General features: G+C 38.9%; 1 protein-coding gene and 1 pseudogene across 5 annotated transcripts in view; both read right to left on the reverse strand.

The window, feature by feature from the left end:
• The window catches only part of RALGAPB (Ral GTPase activating protein non-catalytic subunit beta), a 90,478-nt gene that overhangs the window by 38,534 nt on the left and 38,837 nt on the right, over nt 1–13,107 (reverse strand). For 4 of the 5 annotated variants that reach the window (XM_087445283.1, XM_004430409.3, XM_087445282.1 and 1 more), the window contains 6 exons: nt 11,283–11,450; nt 10,631–10,745; nt 9,832–9,979; nt 7,918–7,982; nt 6,569–6,698; nt 4,678–4,811 (listed from right to left, as the gene is read on the reverse strand). In XM_087445283.1, the coding sequence (XP_087301409.1) occupies nt 4,678–4,811; nt 6,569–6,698; nt 7,918–7,982; nt 9,832–9,979; nt 10,631–10,745; nt 11,283–11,450 (760 nt within the window). The remainder of the gene's footprint in view (nt 1–4,677; nt 4,812–6,568; nt 6,699–7,917; nt 7,983–9,831; nt 9,980–10,630; nt 10,746–11,282; nt 11,451–13,107) is intronic. The other variant, XM_014787453.2, reaches the window with a different exon arrangement.
• On the reverse strand, nt 122–4,652 carry LOC147914222 (small ribosomal subunit protein uS3 pseudogene; annotated as a pseudogene).

Genomic DNA, 13,107 nt, shown 5'->3' on the forward strand with positions numbered 1-13,107 from the left:
ATTATTTATACAGAGGAACAGAATATTTCAGATGTACTATCATACAATACTCTATAAAAATAGAGGGCATTTTTCAAACTCTAAAACAGTATTTCATTTTAGCATACTTTTTCATGCCCTAAAACCTAAACTCCTGGGGTGCACCTACTCATTATTGCCAGAGATCAAAAGAACAGCTGGCAACAGAACATGTACACATTTCTTAAGCCCCCTAACCCAACCTCGCAGTAATACTCTATGGACTACAAAGATCTGTGCAGATGCTCAGACATATAATTAACATACAGCAAACTACAGATATTTCAAGTGCACAATTTGATAAATCTGGGCATAAGTATATACCTGTGAACTATCACCACAATCAAGATAGCAGACATATGCATCACCTCCCAAAATCCCCTCCTACACCTTTGTAATCCTTCTTTCTACTCCTTTTTGCCCCGTCCCTAGATTACTGCTGATCTGCTTTCTGTCACTATAGGATAACTTGCATTTTCTAAAGTTTTATATAAATAAAATCATGTGGCATTGTACTCTTTCTTTGCGGGGGCGGGGGGCGTCTGGCTTCTTTTACTCAGCATAATTATTTTGAGATTTATGCACATTCTTGTGTGTATCAACTGTTCCTTTTTTATTGCTGAGTAGTATTCCATTGTACGGCTATACCACAATTTATTTATCCAGTCACCTGATGACGGACATGTGGGTTGTTTCCAGCTCCTGAATATTACAAATAAAGCTGCTACGAACATTCATGTACAAGTCTTTATATGGATATATGCTCTCTTATCTCCTAGGACTGGAATGATTGGGTCATATGATAGACGTATGTTTAACTTTTTAAGGAACTGCCAAGCTGTTTTCTAAAATGGTTGTACCACTTAACATTCCCTTCAACAATGTATGAGAGTTCCAGTTCTTCCACATCCTCACCAACATTTGGTATAGTCAGTCTTTTAAATTTTAGCTGTCCTAATAGGTACAGAGTGGTATTTCACTGTGGTTTTAATTGCCTTTCCCTAATAACTAATGATATGGGGCATCTTTTCATGTGCTTATTTACCATCTGTATATCTTTTTTGGTAAAGTGTTCAAATCTTTTGCCCATTTTTTAACTGGGTTGTCTGCTATATTATTGAGGGCTTTTGTTGTTATTGTTGTATTGTCTTTTTAAAAGATTTTATTAAAGGTCTTTACGAAGCAACATCCAGACTCCAGATTCAGTTGCCAAGAAGACCCGGTAATGCAGTGGGGACTAGGGCTAGAGCATAGCAGGCAGCTCTGACTTCCTAACCTTCTGTCCCGAGATAGAGATGGCAGATAGTATCTCATCTTTAGAGTCAATAATGCTCACATGGTCAAGCAGGGGCTTCTTAGGGCCATTCTTTTTTTTTTTTAATTTTTTTATTTTATTTTTTCCCCCAAAGCCCCAGTAGATAGTTGTATATCATAGATGCACATCCTTCTAGTTGCCGTACGTGGGACGCAGCCTCAGCATGGACGGAGAAGCGGTGCATCGGTGCGTGCCCAGGATCCGAACCCGGGCCGCCAGCAGCGGAGCACGAGCACCTAACCGCTAAGCCCCAGGGCCAGCCCCTTAGGGCCATTCTTACTACTTGGGTCCCAGGACAGCATGATCTTCACTTCGACGCCCAGCATACCCAATCTGAGCAGCACATGGTACAGGGCAGTATCAATAGAGTAGTTAATAGAGTCCCCACTGTGGATCATCACACCATCCACAAACTTCATAGATTCAGCCCCCTGTCCTTGGAGTTTCCCTGACACTATGACCTTGTAGACCCTGGCCCCACTCTCCATAATGAACTGCAGCATCCCATAGCAGGCTCTCTACACGGCAAGCCCTCCTAGGAGTTTGTAATGGAGTGACTCTATCTGGGCAATGGCACACAGACCCACCGTGGCCACCTTTTCAGCATATAGTTCTACACAGATCCCAGGGGAGCCAAACTTCTTCTGAACTACATTGGCCAACTCCCAGACCCACTGGTCCTTCTCACCAAGAACATTCTGCATTCTGGAAGCCAAGGTAATGATTTCTGTCCTGGCTGGTATAACTCGGACCTCACCTCCAGAGTAGCCATCTTCAATAAGCCTCTGAGGAGGAACTTGTTCAGTTTAGCTCTGAAAATGCCATCAATAACAAACTTCCTCCTCTTGGAAATCTGCACCACCATACTTCTGCTGTGCATTGCCAAAAGGAAAGGCTATTATTGAGTTTTGAGAGTTCTTTCTATAATCTGGATGTAAGTCCTTCATCAAATATATGGTTTGTAAAGATTTTCTCCCAATCCGTGACTTGTCATTTCATTCTCTTAACAGTGTTTTTTGAAGAATAGTAGTTTTTAATTTTGGTGAAGTCCAATTTAATAGTTTGTTCTTCTGTGGTGTAATGCCTAAGAAATCTTTGTATAACCCAAATCTTTGTACAACCAACAAAGATTTTCTTCCACGTTTTCCTCTAGAAGTTTTAGAGTTTAGGTTTTACATTTACAATCTACAATCTACATTACAGTCTACAATCAGTTTGGGGTTAATTTTTGTACACAGTGCAAGGTGTGAGTCAAAGTCCTTTTTTTTTTTTGTATATGAGCATCTGATTGTTCCAGCACCATTTGTTGGAAAGATTATCCCTTCTCCTTTGAATTACCATTGCACCTTTGTCAAAAATCAGATGTCCATATATGTGTGGATCTATTTCTGGACTCCCTATACTATTCTATTGATCTATTTGTCCAAGCCTATTCCAATATCAGACTGCTTCGATTACTGTAGCTTTATAGTAAGTCTTTTTTTTTTTTTAAGAATGCATTAGTCCTTTAAATTTTTATTTATTTATTTATGTATTTTTTCCCCCAAAGCACCAGTAGATAGTTGTATGTCACAGTTGCACAGCCTTCCAGTCGCTGCACGTGGGACGCGGCCCCAGCATGGCCGGAGAAGCAGTGCGTCAGTGCGCGCCAGGATCCGAACCCGGGCCGCCAGCAGCAGAGCGCACGCACTTAACCACTAAGCCACGGGGCCAGCCCTATAGTAAGTCTTGAAATCGGGTTGTGTTAGCCCTTTATCTAAAAGGCTAGGGCAGCACTCCATCTAGGGCTAATTATTCCTTAATACTCAGAGTGTACTGAAGGTCACAGGAAACAGTACCTTGCTCTCAAAGACAGTGTGGTCCTGCATGTCCCATGAACGGCTGTTCTTACTTTCTGCATCAGTAACTGCTCCTCACAAAACTACGGCTATTACATCTATCCCTGAGAATCTCTGAGCTAAGCTCTAAGGGGCAGTAAGAACATCCCAGGTTTTCTTGCCTATTTCGTCTCTCATCACTTAAGTAAGTCAAAGTCTCTGCTCACCTGTGTCCCCACATCTGTAAAACGAAGGACTTGAACTCTATCATCACAGACAATATCACCTACGTGTGTATATCACCTTTTTGTCCACAAAGCGTTTTACGTATTTCATTTCATTTGAGCCTCACAACACCAGGTGTTACACGCAAGATAATCCTGCCCATTTTCCAGATAAGAAAACACTTAGACATTAGCGAGGATGTGGAGAAATTGGAACCTTCATACATCACTGGTGGGAATGTAAAGTGATTCAGTCGTTGTGGAAAAAAGTTTGGTAGCACTATTCACAATAGCCAAAAGGTGGAAACAGCCCAAATGTCCATCGATGGATGAATGGATAGACAAATTGGTGTATATAAATACAATGGAATATTATTCAGTCATAAAAGGGAAGGAAATTCTGACATATTCTACAACATAAATGAACCTTGAAAACATGCTAAGTCAAAGAAGCCAGACACAAAAGGTCACATACTGTATGATTTAATTTATATGAAATGTCCAGAATAGGTAAATTCACGGAGACAGAACACAGATTAGTGGTTGTCAGCGACTGGGGGGAGGGGATACCAGGAAGCAACTGCTTAATGGATACAAGGGCTTCTTTTTGGGGTGATGAAAGTGTTTTGGAACTAGATAGAGGTGGTGCAAGTACTAACAGCCACTGAATTGTTCACTTTAAAAAGGTTAATTTCATGTTGTGAATTTCACCTCAATAAAAAAAAGAAAATACCTGGAGAAGTGCAAATGGCCACCCAGCTCTAAGGTTCCACAAAACTGAAATAATAGCTGTGAAAGAAATTTGAAAGTATAGCCAATTTTCACTTATTTCTGATAAAGGAAGATAGAAAAGTCAAAGAGAGTCCTAAATGGCATATTTTAGGATAATCACTCTTCACAAAAAGAGCCCCTTTTCTTCCTTTACCAAAGCTATGTTTGTTTATTAAAATTAGATGATCCTATAATGACACAAAATGTCACGCTGAAAATTTAAGGGCATTATAAGCAAATACAAAATCAATAGGTATTCTATTATTATGTGCAAATAAATAAAAAGCAAGTATTGAAATGTTTTCTGCAATTTAACAGCAAAACTATCATTCATACTCTTTGAATGTATTTTAAAAAAGTAAAGTTCATTTTCTAAAGTCTCACTTGGAGGCTCATTTCTGCACACTTTGGATATAAACTATGTTTGAGTATAACCAACACTGCAATACCCACACCAAGAGGTTGTGAGAAACAGAAAAAAGAGCCATGATCCAAGGTCACTGGGCTAAAATGAAAGGACTGTCCTTCTCACCTTTGCCAGGCCAGAGAGGAGCTCTAGAGCTGCCAGCGATATGCTCATGTCTTGCCGCCACTGGGAATTGAGTCTTTGGGTGACGAGATGAATGCTGCGAATCAGGAGCCCAGCAGCTGAATCTGTATTAAGAGCTAGGATATAACCCCAATGCCACATCCCACAGGGAGGGAAAACAACTAAGCATTAGTAACGAGAAGCATAGCATTCCACCAGGCACAGACCACAGCAGCCACAGTGAGCATGAAGGGCACCCACACAGTGCTATGCTCCCCGCCCCACTGGCCTGAGCCATCAAGCCTGACTGAACAACAGTGCAAAGGGCACACACATGGGACCAGCTCCTAGCTCTCAGCTCAGGTACTTTCACACAGACATCCACTGGGATTTGGCAGTTTCAATATCATTCTTATAACAATGTAAATCTTCAAATTTCTAAATTAAAGAGTTACATTTTCAAAAAAAACAAAGAAAAGGCTATCAATTATTTCCTTGGAATTTTATAGAGGAATAAATTCAAATTTTAGAATCCCCTCAGATGCTGGGAATTATCCGAAAGCATCTGCTGAAATTATTTTCAGGGTTTAAACCATCAAAAGTCACATGTAATGCCTTTTTGAATACATTTTAATGTTTAACTCTCTAAGACTACTTTAATACTTCTAAAAGAAATTAAATAACCAAATCATTGTACTTTTATTTGGCCTCCAATTCTATATTTAAAAGTAATTACTACTTAGCTAATAATAAATTAGGACAAATTAAACTGAATTTATAAAAGAAGCTTTAGGGACATTATACCTGTCGATCCTATCAGAAAGACGGCAGTGACAACAGAAAAAGGAATGATCATTAAAGAGAGACATTCATGCGACACTAACACAAATCTGGATTTCATAGTAAAAAATATTTTACGACATTACAAGCAGAACTCACTAACACCAGTTCAAAATGCTGAAACAAACAATAATCACTTCAAACATCTATATTAGAACACATACAATAATGCCAAAATTTCTTTAGTATAAAAGTGTTTTAGAAAGCATGAAAAAACAAATTTTCACCAATAGTATACTTAAATCCACGAAGATAATAACAATTTAAATAACTTCTTTATAAATGCCATATTTAAATCTGTTGAATATCCACATAATGACCTTATGTATCTGACATGCTCAAGGATACTTATGGCAAACTTAAACCACAGAAACATGCCTGGACTCCTAGGCTCATAAACTCTCCAGATGATTAAAAAATTAAACTCACATCTGAGAGTCTAGATTTCATTCCAGTCTAGTTGGATTAACACTCACAGATTCAATACACATTAGTATATGTGTATAAAAACACAAAGGCACCCAGAAACTTACAGAACCCCTAAGGTAAGTGCCCAGGGTAAAGGACATCATTGAATAGGATGCTCTGTTGGCAAACGTTTCCTTAAATTATAGGTTTTAAACACAAAGACAGATTCTCCTCTGGGTTCCCATATAATGCATATCCCATCACCCACCCTTACCACACCGCAATAACTGATGTACTGGCCGACTCTGCCATTACACTTTGAGACACAGCCCACATCCTATTTGACTCTGTATTATCAGTACCTAGTACAGAATCCAGACATGTTTCCTAACTATCTATTATAATCTTTTGTAAAATCTTAATAAACTACCTGAAATCTAACTACTAAAAGCTATAGAGCTAAATTTAAAAGATTTGTTTTCTTTTTAATTATTTAGACTAATAGCCTCTCTATTACACTTAAATACATAAAAAATCATGAACATTAAAATTCTTTTTAAAAAATTTTTGCTTGTTTGTTTTGCATTTATGGGCATTAAAAGTTATTCTATGAACACCGAATTTTAAAAGAACAAACATGGCCTACCATAGTCTCTTAGGAGAGCTTGAGCAGGTCTTTCACTATCGGGAGTTGTGGGCTCCGTGCTTCCACCACTTGCTGAACTAATACCACTATTAGTGCGACTATGACTCTTCAGGTTATTTTCTCCACCACCCTAGTCAAATAAAAATGAATCAAACATCTGATGGCTATGACCATAGTTTACAAGTATAGATAGAGGTCAATCATTAAAAGGCATGTTGATAAAATGGAATGTGCCAACTAAACAGCACAAACTGATACACAGATAAAAATTGACAAGGGATTAAAATTGCTGTGATGTTTTTGCATAGACACCATCTACTGCAGGGTAAGAAAGGTCTGATGATTACAGGTGCCCATTCTGGGGTCTTCTTTGCTGCTGTTTATAAAGGGCAGCCCAGGACCTTTTCCATCTTCACTAGACTTCACTAGCTAATGACTCTGGGTCCTTAAAGAAATATCCTAGTGCCTCTCAAGCAAAATTCAGAACAGGAATACAATCTTAAAAAAACAAAACACAAACAAATAAGAGTAACTTTAAAATGTATTTATATCATAAAAACAAACAATAAAATACTATGGATGATATAAAGATTAACTCCTATATGTATAGGGGCTAACACAGGTGTCTGTTAAAGATTTCCTCATTTTTTTCCCATATAAACACAATTCATTATAACCAGATCAGCTGATTATTATTAGCCACCTACTGGGACGTGAATATAATTTCCTCAATAATTTGATCGCCCATCCTACATCCACCCAGCTCACTCCAGTATATTCTATTAATTTCCCCACTCCCCTGCCTCTACTCCAGGTATAGAGATCTTATCTTGAAGACAGAAGCAGGGGGCACTGGGAGTCTCTGGGAAGCTTTTTTGATTTAGAAGCACTGGTGCTTTGAGGAACCTTCAAACTTTGGTCTAGAGGGACTAGAAAGAGCTGTTGAGATGGAAAAGAATAAACTAGGTGCTTGCTTACAGCCACCACTAGATCTATCAGGAATGGAAGGAATTATGGAGTAGGGGGCTTTTCCTACACTATTCAAGCCAGCACACTAGCACAACAAAGGAAGCAAGAGCTTTAAGTAGACACTGTCCAAGAATAAAGACTGCATTTAGCTGGAATTTCTCTCATGCAAAATCTCTCAAGGACCTGACATACAGTTGATGAGCCAATGAAAGATAAGAAACCTCAAAATGTATGATATTTTAAAATAGAATCCTGAATCAATGAGCTGAATTTACAAACAAATGCCTTTAAAAATCACGACGACAGACATTTTGGAATGTAATTTACATAAAACTAGAAGTTGATATTCTCTGACAGATTACATGTGGCATACTTCTTACCATCTCCATTTGGCAACCAATGGCTTCTAAAAGTGCTGAATCTTGAACAATATTTAACATTGCCCCTGCAACAGAAAAAAAATGCATTTTATTAAATACATGACAAGAATATTAAAATGGCTAAAACATCTCAATTAACAGCAGAGATAAGAATATGATTCTAGCTGAGTATTCCTGAAATTTACATAAAATTACCAGTAAATCCAATGATTGGTCAGAAAAGATACTCTTTAGAAATGCCCTAATTCTAATCTGCCCCCAAAGTCTTAAAACTACATTTTTCTAAAATAAATTTGAAAGTCAAACTTTGCTTTATATAAAAACATGACCACTATCAGATATTTTTTAATTGCTGTGAAAGACTAGGTGTAAATATCTCAATTTCAAAGATAATACAAACTAAGAAAATATCATGGAATACTTTTAAAACCAGATTCTAATCTTTTAAAAATAAAAATAACAAAATAAAAATCACAGCTATATCTTTCTGATTGACTTCTTTTTAAGAATAACTAAAGCCACATGGTTCAGGGCTTGCCCATGGCTGCATATTCTGAAGGCAAGCCGCATGTATTTATCAAGAAACTTATAGCCCTAGAAAGGATAGGACAGAAACAATATGGTGAGCCTAGCACACTGCTTCTCATTCCCGTGGGAGAGTACTCTTTTCCACAATGAATAGAGGACAGACACAGCTTTGCCAATCTACAGCAAGAGTAACAACTGACTCTTGAACGTACATAGGGAGCTTTTTAGGACAAAAGTAAAGCAAAACTACTCTATCAACTGTAGAAATCATCTGATTTCAAGTGATATGTTATTTGAATAACCTAAAACACTACAACGTGGAGCCTCTCTCATATCGAGATCTAACCTCTGTTCCTTCAACTCTTTTCCAAAAGGAAAGGATTTACTCTTCCCTATTTATTCCACCTTCTCAGTGCATAACATACTATACTTCCTGAGCACCCACTCCAACCACTACTGCCATCACCAATTCTTTGGCCATATCATTTCCTCTCCTAGAATGAAATCCTAACTTCATTTCTGCCTATTCAAATCCTGCCCTAAAAGATACATATTAAATCCACTTCCCCCTATGAAGTCTTCCTTGCTCTTTCAGTTTCTTCTCTCTCAACACTGAAGACACTCAAAATGACATGCAATCAGCACCGCCTTCTGCTGTTATCTGACAATTTTGTGAGAGTATTCCAATCTCTGCAATGAGACTTGCTCAAGGATAAAAGCCATGCCATTCACTTCTCTAGTACTCCCCCCAGAGTACTTGTACCTAGGACCATGCCCTTGGCTTCAATGAAAAGCCAGGAGTACAGTGAGAGACAGATGCACTAATCAAGCTGAGAAGTGAAGAGGGCTTAAAATATGGCAGTGGCCATAATGATGATGAACCAATTAAGACAGAGAATCAGTACGATTAGGAGACCAACAGGAATCAATAAGGAGAATAGGAAGAAGCAGAGCAACAGCTACTCCTCAATTTCCTCTTGGCAGAGTGCTGACATGGCTTCCAGAACTAAACCCAATTCAAAATATTTTCACATGTACGTAATGGGCAGGAGGAAGAAGAGGCAGAAGTAAGGAGGGAGGAAAGGGAAGAGAATAGAGGGGAGGAGAAGCAGGGGCAACAGGGATAGAAGGAGAAAGGAAGGGCAAGAGGGTAAGAGAAAAAGAACACAAATAAAACTAAGGAAAAATGACCCACCAAGACCACTGTAACGCCTTCCTTCCCTCATCTCACCCCTTTAAATTTTTTCACATATAAATTCTGCTTCTGATTCAGAATAAGTAGAGCTATATTAGGCTTAGGTTTCTATCACTGATCCCCACATCCTCAGCAGGCCTGGGGTCAACTGTATCTGGGTTTTCACTTACAAAAAATGTGTGAACACAAACCTAATATCATTTGAGTGTTGTTGGGGTCCGTTTCCGTTTGCAAGGCACCTATTAGTATATTCACAAGTCTCAACTTCAGGGACAAAAAAGTTATTGGTTTATCATAAGAAGAGCTGTCATCATTACTAAACTTTCCTTCCAGGACCACCTACGGAAGAAACAAATGATATTTAACATCAACTGTTGTGATACACTATGCCCATGTAGGAACTGCTTGCTACAGTACACAAAGAAAAGATCAGTCTAACAAGCAAGGCTTTCAGTCTGACTAATATTAGCCACTGTGCTATGTCTGTCACTAACTCACACAACACGTTATCAGATGTCACAAGCCTTTCACCACTGAAATGGTAGGCTAAGGCATGATGGCTGACTGATAGAAGAAATACCAGAACAAATCAACTTTGTTGATTCACTCAAAATAATATGAAAAATGTTTTTAAAAACTCCTATTCCACTTTTTTTGTCTCTGTGAGGAAGATTAGCCCTGAGCTAACATCTGTTGCCAATCCTCCTCTTTTTGCTGAGGAAGACTGGCCCTGGGCTGACATCTGTGCCCATCTTCCTCTACTTTGTATGTGGGACACCTACCACAGCATGGCTTGATAAGCAGTGCATAAGTCCGTGCCCGGGATCCGAACCTGCAAACCCCGGTCCGCCAAAGCGGAACATGCGAGCTTAACCACTATGCCACTGGGCCAGACCCAAAAGCTCCTATTCCCGTTTTAAAATATAATTTGACTTGAATTAGCACACAGAACAGAATACAGACTATAAAAAAACTTTAATAAAACATTACCTCAGATTTGACTGTGCCAAAATGATGTGGGAGGGGCAACAAAGAAAGTAGGATATTAATGGAAGATCTTCTCAATTCTGTTGGATTTACATAGCTTTTGAATTTTGAGAGCTCTCTGCCAAAAAAAAAAAAAAAGCTGTTAGTATTTCCGAACTAAAGTATGTTTTTAGCTATTGCCAAATATACATTATGCCAATTTTTCACCATATAAGTACTAGGTTTGGTTCCATAAAGACTGCAGTACCTACTTTCCACTAAGTTTATATTCTGCAATTTGTATGTGTGTGTGTGAATCTCTATGTTAAACTGTTATGGAATTAAACTAGAATCGGACTGAATGATTGACTGACTGATTGACTGACTGATTTTTAAATGTAAGACCTACTCTACAAAAGTAGGATCTCTGTGCTGAGGTTGCTCTTACTCCTCTAGATCAGGCCAAAAAGGATTCAACCCACTCATGGACAAAGCAGAATGGAAGCAGTTCAGGGATGAGGTGGGTCTGGATGTTCTATACTCTTTTAATGTGGCCTGAGACTCCTTGGGCTATGAAAACAATTGGACAGGATAAATTAGGAAACTGGGGAGGCAACACCAAAACAGACCAGGCCAAACCCGACAACTGATATACTAGTACAGAATGATGGCTTACCTGTCAGGCAAAATGGTTTCAAGAGCTGAAATAAAGTAAGGAACCACAACATCAATCCCTTTCAAGTCACAGCAGAACAAAGGAGGGGAGTTTAGAATAACGCTGGCCAAGACAGGATGGCACACATAATCATTTATCTGCAAACCTTGAATTAAAAGCATGTAAAATCTAGGAAAGCAAGAAAAAAATTTTAAACAAACTGCTGATCAATTGTTTTATAATTATTAATATTTTCTACATAGTCATCTGAAAGTCTATTTCCACTCTTCATTACTAAAGGTATTACATTAATACCCTTAAAAGGTATTACTGGAGTTAGAACAATTCAGAATCAAATACACTAAGAACCAAATTATCTTTCCTAATGAAAAGAAAGAAAAGATTCACACCTATTACACCTTGAAGTTTTAAGCCTTGCAACTCAAAGTTATAGGTGCTTGCAAATGAAGCAACCGAAACAAAACAAAACAAATGGCTGCAGTAATTATCAATAAACTGGAGGAATTACTGAAGTGAATTCCACATCAGTAAAATTTTGCAGCATTTCACAATTCCTAAAAAAAACAGTGTGTGTTGTGTCTTTTTTCCCCTTCTCCATTATTTTTGGGCGGACAATGAAAGGAAGAAACCTCATTCGACCCTGCATTCATCATGATATGAAGGTCACTCTGTATAAGACTCCTTTTAGGAATATACTTGAGTATACCTTACTTTTAACCTCCACTCCTAACCCCCAATCAATTAAGTCTTCAATCTTCCATCTTTGAGAAGCAGCTACATCAGTATACTCTTCTACTACTGTAAGGCACTCTTCTCTTCTCTGTAAAACTCTTCAAAAACAACTTTCTCACCTCCTGGTCACTGCTCAACCCATTTCAATCTATCTTCTTGCCCCAGAAATCAACTAAAACCAGGTTAGCAAATAACTAATGGCCTCTCAATCACTAAATCCAGAAGACATGTCTAAGTCTACTCTGCCTTTTTAAAGCATTCAGCCCTTTGATTACTCCCTTATTCTCTCTCTATTCTTCTCTGACATCTAAGGTTATTTCCTTTAACAGATGCTCTTATTCCACTGGCCTCCTAATATTGGTGTTCCTCGGGCTGCCAACCTTAGTTCTCTAAGCTGTCTCTTCCACTAGCCTGGCTTTAAACACTACTTAAGCCACCAAATATAATCAAATCAGTCTCTAGCCCTTACCTCTCAAGTGAGCTCTAGATCTATTAGCCAAAAGTGTACTGGATACCTGACGGCAGTACTGATTACTCCAGTACTCCCTGTGCACAGTGTCTGGCACAAAGTAGGAACTTAATAAATATTTGTTGATAAATATCCCACAGGCATCTAAAATTCAACAGGTTCAACACTAAGCTCATCATTGGCCCCCTCACAAATCTGCTCTTTCGGTTGGTCACACTACCACCCATCCAGTCTTACGGGCCAGACAGAAAGCTCATGGTCACAGCCTTCTCCCTTACTACTATTGATACCATGTGGCATATCCCCCTAACCACAGTCTCCCTCCTGAGAAACGTGCCCCCACCACAAGGATACCAGCACCCCATGTGACCCACCTTCACAGCTATAGCTAACTAGACAAAAGGCAGACATCTGATTAATCAGATCATCTTTCCCAGGAATCTGAATATTAGGATTCAGAGACACTAATTGGCCCTGCTGGTCACCTAGACCAAGGCCACGGAAACTGGGAACTTAGAAGTATACTGCAGGGGCGAGCCCCAGGGCGTAGCGGTTAAGTGCGCATGTTCCGCTGCTGGCGGCCCAGGTTCAGATCCCGGGCACGCACCAAGGCACTGCTTGTCA

The sequence above is a fragment of the Ceratotherium simum genome, chromosome 21, assembly GCF_057802395.1.
Source record: "Ceratotherium simum simum isolate JZ-2026a chromosome 21, ASM5780239v1, whole genome shotgun sequence".
Taxonomy (NCBI): Eukaryota; Metazoa; Chordata; class Mammalia; order Perissodactyla; family Rhinocerotidae; genus Ceratotherium; species Ceratotherium simum.